Genomic DNA, 15,297 nt, shown 5'->3' with positions numbered 1-15,297 from the left:
TCGTTAGCACCTGCCTAACAACTTTCTTTTGAAAAATATTTAGTTAAAACAGGCTTCAATGTTTTTGTGGTTGTAGAAAAAATATATATATTTTGAGCTGAGCAGTCTCTGGAGTCTCCTGCACTTGGTCTGTGGAAACATTAAAGGGAGATAATAGCATACGTTATGATTTTGGGAGTTTAAAAGCAGTGCTCAGCAGCGGGTTTGCAAAGAATGTGCTCTGTAAATTTCCTGCTTGGGCTGGCTGGCGTATCTGCTAGCGATCAGTCCAGACGTGCATCACAAATACACACTCAGCATTTCGAGCGGGCTGTTGCCACAGGCCGTCTTAAGATATATATCCCTTTCTTGTTTATGCCCTGGTGCTCTGTTTTCTTTCCTCCTAATTCATGGTCTGTTCAGGCGAATGCTGCATCACATGGTTCGTCATCAGGGAAGCATGCAAAAATAAAGGCCCTTGCGCCAACCAAATGGCTTGTGCTTTGCATCTTTTTTTTTTCCGAGCAAAATCAAAACAACATCTTGTCCTCCTGTTTTTGTTTAGTTTATTAAGTGAATTGTAGTTTGTTATGCGCTTAAAATATGATGATGGTATTAATTCACGTCTCATTTCGGGGCTAATGATACCGAAGCAGAACCAGAGATCAGTTTAACCACGCACTGTTAATGCCTGGTGGTGAGAGCTCGGGCGCCAGTTAGCCAGTTAGCCAGTTAGCGAGCAGGTTCTCCCTGGAGGGCACCGCCGGCGTAGAGCCGTGTGAACGGCGGTCGCTCAGACACCTGCCGTGCAGCGTCGATGGGCTGTGGCTGTACAGAGCTGAGAGAAACCTGTGAGAAAGTGCCGAAGAGCGCTTTCAGGCAGAGCGGCTCAATGTTGTTTTTGTTGTGTGCTGTTTAACTGTGCGTGTCTGTGTGTGTTTATGAAATGTGTCTACAGCTGTACTTAACTGTTCTTTTTTTCTCTTTCTCTCCTCAATCTCCCTCCCTTCTTCTCTTCTCTCTGTATCTATATATATCTCTCCCCCTCTCCGTTCTCCTCTCCTCACCATACCTCCCTCCCTTCTCTCTTGCTCTCTCCCCCTCCCTCTCTCTATAATTCTCTCTCCCACTATCTCTGTCTCCCCCTCCCTTTCTCTCACTCTCTTGCTCTTTCTCTCTCGCTCCCCCTTCTTCTCTTTCCCTCCCTCTCTACCCTATCTCTCCCCTCAACTCTCCACTTTTCATTCTTTCTCCCTCCCTCCCTCCCTCTCTCTCTCTCTCTCTCTCTCTCTCTCTCTCTCTCTCTCTCTCCCTCAGATCCCCTGGCTCGATCTCTTCACCACCAAACCCCGTCCTCCTGCCCCCACTCCCACAGCAACCCCCCGCCGCCCCCACCCCCTCCCCCTCCTCCCCCGCAGGCCGACTACGTCATTCCCCACCCCGTCCACCCCTTCCACCCTCCCCCGGCTCCTGCCCCCCCCCTGCCCCCCCACCACCTGTCGGGGCAAACTGCCCCCCTGCCCCAGCACCTGCCCCCCGAGCACCAACACCAGTCCCTGCCCCACCACCTGCCCCCGCTGGCCCCAGCAGTGCAGCGGCTGCACCACCAACACGAGGTCCTGCAGAGGATGGAGCAGCGGCGGAGAATGATGCAGCACCCCACGTGAGTCCTTCCCCAACACCGACCCCGACACCCAGCCCCGACCCCAACACCAACACCGACCCCAACACCCAGCCCCAACACCGACCCCAACACCCAGCCCCGACCCCAACACCGACCCCAACACCCAGCCCGACCCCAACACCCAGCCCCGACCCTGACGCCGACCCTGACGCCGACCCCAACACCCAGCCCCGACCCCAACACCAACCCCGACACCCAGCCCCGACCCCAACACCAACCCCGACACCCAGCCCCAGCCCCGACCCCGACCCCAACACCCAGCCCCAACACCGACCCCAACACCCAACACCCAACACCCAGCCCCGACCCCAACACCCAGCCCCGACACCCTCCACTCTCCACGCCCAGACACCCTCCACTCTCCACGCCCCTTCACTCTCCACGCCCAGACACCCTTCACTCTCCACACCCAGACACCCTTCACTCTCCACACCCAGACACCCTTCACTCTCCACGCCCAGACGCCCTTCACTCTCCACGCCCAGACACCCTTCACTCTCCACGCCCAGACGCCCTTCACTCTCCACGCCCAGACACCCTTCACTCTCCACGCCCAGACGCCCTTCACTCTCCATGCCCGACACCCTTCACTCTCCACGCCCAGACGCCCTTCACTCTCCACGCCCGACACCCTTCACTCTCCACGCCCAGACACCCTTCACTCTCCACGCCCAGACGCCCTTCACTCTCCACGCCCGACACCCTTCACTCTCCACGCCCAGACACCCTTCACTCTCCACGCCCAGACGCCCTTCACTCTCCACGCCCAGACACCCTTCACTCTCCACGCCCAGACACCCTTCACTCTCCACACCCAGACACCCTTCACTCTCCACACCCAGACACCCTTCACTCTCCACGCCCAGACGCCCTTCACTCTCCACGCCCAGACACCCTTCACTCTCCACGCCCAGACGCCCTTCACTCTCCACGCCCAGACACCCTTCACTCTCCACGCCCAGACGCCCTTCACTCTCCATGCCCGACACCCTTCACTCTCCACGCCCAGACGCCCTTCACTCTCCACGCCCGACACCCTTCACTCTCCACGCCCAGACACCCTTCACTCTCCACGCCCAGACGCCCTTCACTCTCCACGCCCGACACCCTTCACTCTCCACGCCCAGACACCCTTCACTCTCCACGCCCAGACGCCCTTCACTCTCCACGCCCAGACGCCCTTCACTCTCCACGCCCAGACGCCCTTCACTCTCCACGCCCAGACGCCCTTCACTCTCCACGCCCTTCACTCTCCACGCCCAGACACCCTTCACTCTTAATACAATATGCACAATAAAAAATATATGCAAATGTACTTTTCAGGAGTTATGAGTTATATACACTCAGTGAGCATTTTATTAGGACTTTATTAGACTTACTGGTCTTCTGTTGCTGTAGCCTGTCCACTTAAGAGGTTTGACACATTGTGTGTTCTCCTGTGTACCACTGTTGTAATGTGTGGTTTTTTATGTTACTGTCACCTTCCTGTCAGCTTTGACCAGTCAGGCCCTTCTGCACTGACCTCTCATTAACGAGGCGTTTTTGCTCACAGAACTGCTGCTCACTGGATGTACTTGCAATATGCTGTTAAGATGAAGTGATGTGAATTGGTGTGTGACTTATGACCCCCCCCCCCCCCACTCCAGACGGGCACACGAGAGGCCGCCACCCCACCCTCACAGGATGCACCCCAACTACGGTCATGGTCACCACATCCACGTGCCACAGACCATGTCCTCTCACCCCCGCCAGCCCGACCAGAGAACGACCTGGTCAGTGCGCCTGACCCCCGACCTCACCCACACAATGCAAAACAATATATACATAAAATAACTCATTCTTCACAAGTATCTTAGTCTTATATTTAGACTTAGTTTTGTTTCTGTTACTTTTTTGATAAATGAGACAACAACAAAACAAAAAAAAAAAACTGCAAATCAGGTGAGAACATTTTAATCATTTCAAGATTTGCCAATGGGGTGAGAACTTTTCTCTTGTCAGTCACTTAAAACAAGCAAATATTTTCTACTTAAAAAAGAAAGTATTATTACAAGAGTAAAATTGCTTGACAGCTCATTTTTGCAGTGCACACTCGCATCTTACTAAAGGCCAATAATTGTGCAATGTATGATCAATTTCACCAGCCATTATCAGATTTGATGGTCGGTCACAACAACTTTAATTTATAGCCACTGTAAGATCCATGCACATGTTCCCTTGAGCAAGTCCCTTACCCCCCGTTCTCCTGGGGGGATTGTCCCCTGCTTGGTGTAATCAACTGTAAGTCCCTTTGGATAAAAGGATCAGCTAAATAACTAATGTATAACTGATGTATATGTAATGTAGTATTCACCATTCATTACATTACATTACATTAATGGCATTTGGCAGACGCTCTTATCCAGAGCGACGTACCACAAAGTGCAGACCCATGACCAGGGATAAGTGCACTGAGAGACCCTACAGGGAGGGTTCATACATACTGGCATCTCACAGAGGCGAAATATGAAGCGGTGTGATACGGCGTGTCTCTTCGCAGGGAGCTGGGCATCGAGGCTGGAGTGACCGTCGCTCCCTATCCCGCGGCGCACTTGCACCCCCACCTGCCGCACTACCACCCCCCTCCTCGACTGCACCACTTCCCCATCCCCTTCATGGTGGGTGCTCTGCGCTCTTGTGTTTTTAGCTTTCAGTTTCCGCCATGTTCTGCTAGCACTCAACATTAGCCCAATACTGTGGTTCCCAAACTCGGCCCTGGGGGGGGGTCCCCCTGTGTATACTGATTTTGTTCCGACCACAATTGCAATCCCTGAACTTCATGGCAGGCATAGCTATGTCTGAGGAAATGTGGCTTAAGAGGGTAAATAATCCCTGTGAACATAAGGTAAATAAGAAAGATTTGGAAGACAAATAAGAAAAATTAACAGCTTGACAAAGTCCTGTGATTGCAATTGTGTTTGGAACAAAAATCAGCGTACACAGGGGGCTCCCAGGACCGAGTTGAGGAACCACTGGTCTAACATCATTAGGACTGGAAAGTAATTGTTAGCATTTGATATTGTTGCTGCACTGAATATTGGTGCTTTGTGTTCATAATGTACTATGTGGAGATGTTGTCTGGATTAATGAATTAACATGTTGAGGCGCTGTTTTTAAAATGTGTTTATATGTTCACAGCACACCGGTGTGTCCGAAGTGACCTACCCTCACATTCGCTATATTTCATCCAGAATGACTGGATTCGGACGAACATACGAAGTGAGATTTGATCGATAATCATGTTATGTACACAAAAACTTATGTCGTCATGATTGAGGTTTCAGTTTCAGTGATTATTTTACCCACCTGATATCTGGTGTGATATCTGTATGGTTTTTAGTCATATGAATCTTTTGGGGCCTTAACTGTATGGTTTTTAAGTGATGTGAATCTTGAATCCTTACCTGTATGGTTATTGAGTGGTGTGAATCTTGAATCCTTACCTGTATGGTTCTTTAGCGGTGTGAATCTTGAATCCTTACCTGTATGGTTATTTTGTGGTGTGAATCTTGAATCCTTTCCTGTATGGTTCTTTCGTGGTGTGAATCTTGAATCCTTTCCTGTATGGTTCTTTCGTGGTGTGAATCTTGAACCCTTACCTGTGTGGTTCACCCTCAGGATCTGCTCCATCTGGAGGAACGGTTGGGGACTGTGAATCGCGGTGCCTCTCAGGGAACCATAGAGAGGTGCACTTACCCGCACAAGTACAAAAAGGTGAGTCGGCTTTAACAACCTGCATGCGCACACACACGCACACACACACACACACACACACACGCATCTGCACGTCTCTGTGTCCATGACTATGTGCATGTGTGCTTGTGTATGAGCCTGTCTCTCGCAAAAACCGTCAGATATCAGTTGAGAGGGTCCATCATATTTTCCATTACATTCGACAGCATTCAGGTGCAGTGCTGATGGTGGGTTCATGTGTCAAAGAACTGTGTGCTGAAGGCTAATGCTAAAGGATAATGAAGGCTGTTTTACAAGAGCCAAGTGGCACACCCAGAACCTTAAGACAAGATCCGTGATGATAGAATTCCTTAAACCAAGTCATCAACTCTGAAATGGAATATAGTGGAATCGGTGGCACTGTCAAAGGAAAAATATGTACCCCCCATGCCAGGAGAAATGCTGGAAGAGTAATACTAAAAAATGTTTACTGCACTGTCATGGACATCTACCATAGTTTGAAATGTGCACATGAACCCACAAATTTCATGAGAAACAAATGAAATAAATCTATGCAGAAACCCGTCTCTATTCATATCCCTATAGGATACTGCTGGCTGGCTAAGATGACAGCTAACTGAAACACTGAAACATGCACTGGAAAATTTAAGGAATGATTTAAACCATTTACCCCCCCTCTAAATAAGGACAAAGATCCAATTTGGACTTCTCTCCCCACACACACACACACACACACACACACGCGCGCAAGCACACACACGCATATACAGCAAAGGCACGCATATAGCCTACACATTCTCACAGTGTTGGTTTCAGTGCATTAATACAGTGTAGTGTTGCGTAAGAGCTGGCATGAAATACGCGTTTGAGAGAAAATGCTAAGAATGATCTTGTTCCGTCTCCTTGGCTCCCAAGGGATTTCCTTATAACTTGAGTTGTCATTCTGTACAGCCGACCATAAAACTCACAGGTCTTCTTTTTACAGAGAAAGCTACACGGCAAGCAGGACGAAGACGAAGGTGCTGAGGAAGACACGGAGGAGAAGTGCACCATATGTCTGTCGATACTCGAGGAAGGCGAAGATGTCAGGTAAAGCCCGCCGTGTTTACGGCTTCGCCTGCGTCACTTCTGCCTCCCGCGCTCCTAATGCGCCGCTTTCCCCAGGTGTGCGCTCTTTTGTTCAGCAGACGTAGCCGACAGATATATGCCTCAGTACAACGGTGTTTGTGAAGGGTGGGAGTGTAGGCTACAGCTCTCAAAATAGAACGTGGCCTTGTTCACCAACAAATCCTAGTGATATGTAGCCAGCTGAATGAAAGCAGCCAGGTTCTGGAGAATCTCAACAAGGAAGGATATAATATTCAGCATAATTGGAGAGACCTAGACACTGCTTTGATGGCAGAAATTACTGTACAAAACAGACGCTAAGAGTTGAACGTTTCTGCTCACGTGGTGCTGTTGCTTCTGACTCTTCTGCCCCCTGGTGTCCAAGTGTAATTCCTGCATGTAATTCCATGAAACGCATTCGTAGTGAAGCATGCATATAATCTTTGTTTTTTCAGTGTTCATTTAAGCGTTCAGTTTAAAAATACTATCCCTGTGTGACATCACCACAAGGCTAATTATGTTGAAAGGGGATATTTGAGTTCTGTATGAAGCACACCGCATAAATTTGTAGTGTTTGTGGTATTTTCCAGTCCTGCAACTGCTGTCTAAGGTTGTTTTTAGTGTTTTAAACTGTTCTTGTGTCTCATTTTCTTTCCTCAGACGGCTTCCCTGTATGCACCTATTTCATCAGCTCTGTGTGGACCAGTGGCTCCTCACCAATAAGAAATGCCCCATCTGCAGAGTGGACATCGAGGCCCAGCTGTCTGCAGAGAGTTGATGCTGTTTTTTTTAGCGGCCCTTTCGTTTTGTTTCTTTTCGTTCCGTTTGTCTTTTCTCCCGTCAGTACTGCGGTCAACCAAAGATGGCATGAATTCTCTGTGCTGATTCAAAAAAAACAAAAACAAAAAAAAGTGTATCAAACCTAGAGTGCCAGCTGTTGCACAGTACCAACACTGCTAGAAATTACATCTCTGTTTAAAAATGAAATTTTTATTGTATTTATGAAGCTTTTTATGTAGCTTTTTATTTTCTTGAGTGTCTTTTTTTTCTTTTTCTTTTTTTTGCATGGTTCTTTGTAATGCATTTCTTTGCACATATAATGAAAACGGTCTTCTCCCGGCCAAACGACTTGCAGGCGAGAATTGCTGCCCCTAGTAAAGAAGCGTTTCACAATGCTGCGCTTTACTGGAAGAGAAAACCTAACCTTGCAGTACTAAATTTAAAGTAATCATGAATTTGATTGGTTTATGTATAAACAATGTGCTCCGCTAGATTCAAGGAAGATATTTATGTGGGGCCGGGGTGGGGAGGGCGCTATAAAATCAAGACATTCCTTTATTAAAGGGGAGGACGTATAAAACACAGTGAATCGCTGCTGTATTAGTCTGCGTAGACCGTTGTGCAGTATCCACTGAAGAGCCAGAAGAGTTTACTCCCAGGAAAATGCACACACTCATTCACAGATCATCTTCTGGCCCTTCATTTCAACAGACCTTACGCACTTCATCAAGTCTATCGGAGAACGAAAATGAATAATGAATGTCACTTTTCTGTGTATCGACTGTTCTTTTGTACGGGAGCGAATTGCTGAGTTCCGGCGGAGGGAGACATGGTATAAGGTCTTCGTATACACGTTATTCTTACTTCACACCTTCCTGTGGGCTCCATGTTGGGAACTGGTTTCTATGGCGATTGAACTCAGGCCAGCAGATGCGAGTCATGCCAATCTGAAGATGCACTTGTCTGAAGATGAGTGCCACCTGAAATACTTCAGTTTTCTTTTTCATTTACGATGTTGATTCTGAAATAACAGCTGTGTGACGGTGAAGCAGGCCATTTATTATCAGTCTTTTTTCTCTTACGCGTCTTTGCAGAAAGCTTTCTTTTCATTTGCTGTCATGAAGAATTTAACACTAATATTATTCTCCAATAGCTAAGTTGCATATACTTGCACATGGAAAAGGTGAAAGGAATAAGATGGGTGGTCTGTGAATAATTAAAGTGTATTGAGGCCATCTGTTGTTCTGAATTTCTGAATTTTTGGAAAAACTGTAATACTTTTGGAGTGTTGGAATGCAGTACTTATGGCAGGTGTCCATGCATTCATAGACCTATTGGCCCCAGAATGCCTTTCTGAGGGATTTATATTAGTTTTAAAATAGTAATATTAATAAAGTTAGGTAACTCTTACCTGTGTCCTGTCTGTCTCTGGAGCCTCCACCTCGTTCATCTCCTTTTAATAGTCGCAATGGATGCTGTCATAATGGAGTCCATTGTCCAAGTGGACAAGTCAAATGCAAATTACATTCAGTTTGCTAATCTGTTTTATCTTGTACTTAGAGCTCAAACAAAAAAGGTACTAACTAGAATTCTGTTCGATGTGACATCATCACATTGATGGAACTGCATAATTTGATATTTTGATGGTATTAATTTTTTTGGCAAAATGCTAGGGCAAGTAACAGTTCAAACAACATATAGATGTGAAAGGGTTGGAATATACCATAATACATTATACACAATAGAAATATATGCAAATACTTTTCAGGGAGGTGTTATGAGTATATAAACTCAGTGAGCACTTTATTGGGTATTTATTACACTTTCTGGTCTTCTGTTGCTGTAGCCTATCCACTTAAGAGGTTTGACAGCAGAACTGCTGCTCACTGGATGTTTTTTGTTTTTCAAACCATTCTCTGCAAATTCTAGAGACTTGTGTGAGAAAATTCCAGGAGATCAGAAGTTTCTGAGATACCCAAAGCACCCTGTCTAGCACCAACAATCATTCCACGGTCAAAGTCACTTAGATCATATTTGTTCCCCATTCTGACATTTGGTCTGAAAAACAGCTGAACCACTCGACCATGTCTGCATGCCTTTATGCAATTAGTCGCTGCCACATGATTGGCTGATTAAATATTTACAAGCTGATGTACAGGTCTACCTAATAAAGTGCTCACTGTGTGTACATGTAAATTAAATAATTACATTTGCTTTCATTAATTGTGGTTTTCACCATTACAATAAAGAGTAGTTACAATAAAACACAATGTGTATAACCTCTAAGCTATGATGAAATTAAATGTGGGAAAAGGGTCACCGGGGCTGATGTTCTGTGGTACTCGCATGGGAGCATTGACTAGTAATTAGGGAATGGGGCTTGCAACTCAGCTCCTAGGTTTGGTTCCCAGGTGTCATTCTGTTATACTCTTGGGCAAAGACACTTCACCCAAATTACTTCTGCTGTAAAAAAATGAAATATGTGAAAGTCACTCAGGAAAGTCACTAAATGCCACAGTGGCTAAGGAACCTGCCTGGAACCCGGAAGGTTAGTGGTTCAAGCACCAGTGTAGCCACTATAAGATGTGCCCAGCTGCATCATATTTCAGTTGTTGTTACTGCCACATGATTGGCTGATTAAATAATTGAATTAACAAGCTGGTGTACAGGTCTACCTAATAACGTGGTCACTGAGTGTATGTCCCCACCACTATAGCAGGGAACAGTGTTGAATACTGATAAGGTTTTCAGTTTTCGATACCTTACACTACCACTAGAAACTTTTCGTGCAGACGCCGTTGAGACTGGACTTCACTTCCCAGCATGCGTATAGGCTCTCGTGAGAACAATGGAGCATTTAAATAGTATCAGAGCCAGAAAATGCGTTAGCTTGTTTATTTTATTTCACTCATTGTTTTGTGGATCTATATTCGTAAATATAATACAGATATGATATAGACTGGGTTTTTGTTCGAATGAAAGTAGAATTAGGTCGTGATTACAATCTGTAACATCTGGTAACAAAACAACGCGTTCCAGAGTCCTCCTACGACCAATGAAATTGTTGCATCGTATGAAGCCGTATCCAATGAAAACTGCCGGAGCGGTATTTGAATGGAGATCCCACAGTCGTAAATTGCACAGCAAAGCATTGGGAACAACACAGTGGTACTTGTACAGTGAATATTGTAAGCGCACACTTACAGACGTTGTTTTTAAGAACGAATTTCCAAGGATGTCTTTGGCAGTACGCGGAATTGTAAGTATCTATTATCAGCTAGTTGTAGCATCTAAAGGTACCCGGAACTTCGTGTTTTAAAGTGCTTCGATTTGGCTAGTAGGCTAGCTAACTATAAATGGGTAACTTGCTTGCAACCTGCACGACTGACTTGTACAAAATTTGTAGCCACTTGCCTGCATACTGTTGACCATTATTCTTGGTTGAAGTTAACTTTACCACTCTTGAGCCATTCGTTTAACTTTGGGGGAAGATCCGATATGGACGTGCACATTGCCTTAACCATGGCTAGCTAAAATGAAATCGGTCTGCTATTCAAGGTCCGACTGCTTAGCTAGTATTAGTTTAGTTTCATGCATTGCCGAATAGCCATAGCCATGTCCGTGAACGTTTGCTCGCCAAGTAAACAGATTATTAGCTCGATAATTGTTAGCATGCTCGCTAATTGTTTAACAAGCCAACCGCTTGCGTCACGTTATGGCGTTGGCACTGGTTAACTTGCATTAGCGAAATCTAACCTTAAGAGATGGGACTTCATATCTAACCCTCAACCGCAATTAACTGGACTGAACTTATCTAATACCGTTTACCATGCCATTTCAATATCTAAAGTAGTATTCCTTGTCTGCGCACAGAACCGAAATGCCCAGAACCCAGCCCCAATGGGCAAGGCCATCGCAGACGGAATCAGGAGGCCTGTGCTTGGCGAAATTTCCAACTTCGCCAATAAAGCTGCGCAAGTCAAGGTATGCTTCTCTTGTCTTGATACTCCTGTTAGACCACGAAGTTGTACTACTGTTAAATGTGTTAAACTGCCTTATCTCCCTGTTAGAAAAACGCGACCTTGAAGGCTCAGGCCGTGAAGACTTTCAAGTCAGCCTCGCAGCAGCAGACACTGCCAGCGGCTGCGCAGCACAAGCGCGCTCCGGTCCTCCCTGCGATCGCTGACCCACCACAAGTCGTTCCTCTTCCCACCGATGTGGCCATGAAGGAGGAAGAGTTGTGCCAGGCCTTCTCTGACGCGCTTATCGATGTAGAAGATATCGATGAAGGCGACGCCGATATGCCTCAATTGTGCTCCGAATACGTGAAGGATATCTATACATACCTTCGGAGTCTCGAGGTATAATTGCATGTGCTACATGGTAATGGTTTTGTAAGCAGGAAGTCCCTATTGTCGCCTGTGACGGCATTTGTCTATGCACAGCTTTCAGCCCATTGACTGTTTTATTGAAATGCTAAATTAGGGGTCGACCTTAGACTAATGCGTTTAACCATATTGCCTAGGACTTAATCTCTACACTGTCCAATTTCTCCCTTGTTTTAGTCTGGTTTAACTGCTGCTTAGGGTTGAGGTCTGCTTTGTTTGCTTGAAGCTTGGTAGTCACTGCTCGTGCTGTAACCCTGGGTTTTTTTTTCCTCTTGTTTTTGTGCATTGAATTGATTGGAGGCTTAATTCCCCTTGTCTCAGGTCCAGCAGTCGATCCGTCCCAAGTACATGCAGGGCTATGAGATTAACCAGCGCATGCGTGCCCTCCTAGTGGACTGGCTCATCCAGGTGCACTCCAGGTTCCAGCTGCTCCAGGAAACTCTGTACATGACTGTGGCCATCTTGGATCGCTTCCTCCAGGCATGTCTTGCATGGTTTTTAATGGCATTGAAACGAGCAAAGGGTGTTGCTCAGTCGCTAATCAAATGTGGTTTAAGCTGTGCAAACGGTGGTTTACCTCAGTCATCATATTGGTATACACTGGGATATTTGTTTTGGAGTGTAGTCATTGTGTCCTACAAATGGTTTAAAAGCTCCACACTTCAATTTGTGACTTGTGTTGCATGCTGCTGCTAACACCTTGTTTCTCCCCTCGCCCAGGTGCAGCCGGTTTCCCGCCGGAAGCTGCAGCTGGTCGGCGTGACCGCCATGCTCCTTGCTTCCAAATATGAGGAAATGTATGCCCCGGAGGTGGGCGACTTCGTCTACATCACTGATAACGCCTTCACCAAGGCTCAGATCCGTGAGATGGAGATGCTCATTCTGCGGGTGCTCAACTTCCAGCTCGGGCGCCCCCTGCCCCTGCACTTCCTGAGGAGGGCCTCCAAAGCTGGCAGTGTAATCATTTGTTCTGTTTATGAAGCCATTTACCAGGGGGATATCACAAAGCAGGATTAGTGTTGGCTAGATGAGTTCAGTGCATAACCTGGAACTGCCATTTTTACTTTAGTCCAGTCCCAGTCTTGTCAAGGTTCTGCTTTGCTGCCTGCCTCATGTTCTCTCAGACTGGGTGAACCACATCCAGGCAGCACAGGAGGCTTGTACTGCATGTGTCCCTGCATCCCTTCCAGTTGTCCTGGCCTTGGCATTTGCTGCTTGATTAAACAAAATGTTACCTTTGATTTCCTCCCCAGGCTGACGCAGAGAAACACACGCTGGCCAAGTACCTGATGGAGCTGACCCTCATGGACTACGAGATGCTACATTACCACCCCTCTGAAATAGCTGCTGCTGCCCTCTGCCTTTCCCAGCTTGTGGTCGATGGACAAAAATGGGTACTGTCATTTACACGTGCTTGACTGACTCCCTCCAGAGGGAATGAGTCTTCCCTATAGGTTGTCTTGATGATTTCTGTTTCCGTCTAGTCTGCAACGCAGCAACACTACTCCACCTATGACGAGGACCACCTCAAGCCCATCATGCAGCACATTGCCAAAAATGTTGTCTGCGTCAGTGAGGGACGCTCCAAGTATGTGGTGAGTGATGGCCCTTTCAATGCTTCTTTAACCTAAACTCTTCTATTAGACTGAGGCTCTGCCACTTGCACCTCTGTCCTAGGCACATGGTTTCACCAGGTACCCCCTTTAGTATGCAGTGTAGTTTGGGGAATTTTATTTTTGCACCTTGACTTTAGCTGTAGTGCTCCCACTGTGGTGGCATAATGGTGAATGTTGCATTTCCAAATGGGAGACCCAACCCTGCCAAATTCAGATCATGGTTCTGTGTGCCGATCTGTTATTCAGTGACCTTTGTTTTCTACAGGCCATCAAGAACAAGTATGCTAGTAGCAGGCTGATGAGGATCAGTCTCCTCCCCCAGCTCAAGGCTGATGTGATCAGGGACATGGCTGCTCCTCTGCTCTCTCCCTCCTGAGGCCCTGAGGCTGCTCTAACTCCTCACCCCTGCACTTTATTTTTAAAATGAGTTTGACTTTCAATCCGCCTGTGGTGGCCAGCTTTTAATTTTATTTTAATTTTAAGAGTGGCCTTTTAATGTAAATATTCTCAAGTGTTTGTAGCAATAAACAGGGTTTTTAACTAGTTCTTTGCAAGTTTGTGAATTTTAATGTAATTCTAAATTAAATGCTGTTTTGTACTTGAGGCTTAACTGCCTTGATCAAATCAGGTATATTGCTATTCTGTTGTAAATTATTTCTTGGCTTTGTCCTATTGCAGTGGAACTTCAATAAAATCCAAAGAACTCTGTTCAGTTTGTTTCAATGCTACTGTCTGGGTGCTTCTGTTCTAATTTTAGGAATCCTAAATGGGGACCATGTCCCATTACTGTACAATTCCAGCAGTAATGGAATGGTTTGACTTATTGGATAGGGATTAAAGTTTGGGCCAGCCTTTCAAAATCCAACTGCCAATGTGGCATTGTCATTTTAAGTGGGATTTCTACCATGTTTGACTTGCTTGTCCAGGTGCAACAGTTCACAGGTCCTAACTTGAGTTAAAAGGTTAGGCCTTTTCTTGGCCTAAAGAAATGGGAATGGCTGAAAATCCCAAAAGACTAAACCTGATGTACTGTGCTGTGACAGTTTGCCCCTTCCTGATCTCTTCTCCTGCTGAATGGTTTCCGCTCTTTACATTATTGGCTATTGGCAGACGCGCTTATCCAGAGCGACGTACAACAAAGTGCATACCCATAACCAGGGCCAAGTGTGCTGAAAGACCCTAGAGCATGGGTGGGCAATTCCAGGCCTGGAGGGCCGGTGTGTATGCAGGTTTTTGTTTCCACCAACTACTCTGGCTAAATGAGCTAATTGGCTGTACACATCAACACTAGTTCACTGAGATTACATCACAGTAAAACTATCATATAGGGACACGAATAGTCTAGCATTAATGCATTCATTAAGAAACATAGCTAAAATGTTAGATGGCGTAAGTGTTAGAGCCAAGTAAGTAATTGAGGCCAGCAGTTGGCATGCAAACCAGATACAGCCCTTGTTGCCCACCACTGTTTTAGAGGGTCAATCTAGTTGTCTAAAGGGATTTTTTCAGTCCTCAAACTGCCATGTCACCCCTGAGTAATTTCAGCCTTAAATTGTTCTCACCTGCTTTAGCACATGGCAAGCAATCACTTCCTATAATTTGTCAGTCTAAGAATTGACCGTCCTTCACATTGGTCATGCTAATATCACCATGTTTGGCTTGGTATGGTCTGTGAAATGCATTTGCTTTGCCAGACATCATGGAACCTGTATCGTTCAAAAAGGTTGACTCCATAGAACATTAAACCAAAAGGGATCATCTGGTGCTTTTGTTTTTTCTGTTGATGAGCATAGATAATTCTCTTGGTTAGCAGTGGTTTCTGCCTTCCACTCTAATGGGCTTTGGATGTTCTTCCTGGATAAGTTGTCATTGCTCTCTTGGAGGAATTTGGAGTACCAGAGCCTTAGAAATGGCTTCGTAACCCTTTCCTCCACAGGGTTTATTAGACTAATATAAAATTATAGGAAATATTAAATTGCAGTTATTGCTGCTAAAGGTGGTAAAACCAGTT

At 46.1% G+C, this 15,297-nt stretch overlaps 2 protein-coding genes across 3 annotated transcripts in view; both read left to right on the top strand.

The window, feature by feature from the left end:
• Window positions 1–8,692, top strand: part of LOC133131021 (E3 ubiquitin-protein ligase Arkadia-like) — a 52,479-nt gene extending 43,787 nt beyond the window's left edge. For both annotated transcript variants that reach the window (XM_061246099.1, XM_061246098.1), the window contains exons 8-14: window positions 1,297–1,642; window positions 3,310–3,435; window positions 4,203–4,320; window positions 4,841–4,921; window positions 5,321–5,416; window positions 6,381–6,484; window positions 7,163–8,692. In XM_061246099.1, the coding sequence (XP_061102083.1) occupies window positions 1,297–1,642; window positions 3,310–3,435; window positions 4,203–4,320; window positions 4,841–4,921; window positions 5,321–5,416; window positions 6,381–6,484; window positions 7,163–7,280 (989 nt within the window). In that variant the 3' untranslated portion in view covers window positions 7,281–8,692. The remainder of the gene's footprint in view (window positions 1–1,296; window positions 1,643–3,309; window positions 3,436–4,202; window positions 4,321–4,840; window positions 4,922–5,320; window positions 5,417–6,380; window positions 6,485–7,162) is intronic.
• Window positions 8,693–10,381: 1,689 nt separating this feature from the next.
• ccnb2 (cyclin B2) lies at window positions 10,382–14,009 on the top strand. Its single transcript, XM_061245701.1, has 8 exons — window positions 10,382–10,541; window positions 11,156–11,266; window positions 11,353–11,643; window positions 11,992–12,150; window positions 12,391–12,627; window positions 12,924–13,064; window positions 13,155–13,265; window positions 13,552–14,009. The coding sequence occupies exons 1-8, from the start codon at window positions 10,518–10,520 to the stop codon at window positions 13,660–13,662; spliced, it is 1,185 nt and encodes a 394-aa protein (XP_061101685.1). The 5' UTR covers window positions 10,382–10,517; the 3' UTR covers window positions 13,663–14,009.
• Window positions 14,010–15,297: the final 1,288 nt, after the last annotated feature.

Source organism: Conger conger, chromosome 6, assembly GCF_963514075.1.
Source record: "Conger conger chromosome 6, fConCon1.1, whole genome shotgun sequence".
In the NCBI taxonomy this organism is placed as follows: domain Eukaryota; kingdom Metazoa; phylum Chordata; class Actinopteri; order Anguilliformes; family Congridae; genus Conger; species Conger conger.
The sequence above is the reverse complement of the archived record's forward strand: the minus strand, read 5'-3'. Positions and strand labels throughout refer to the sequence as shown.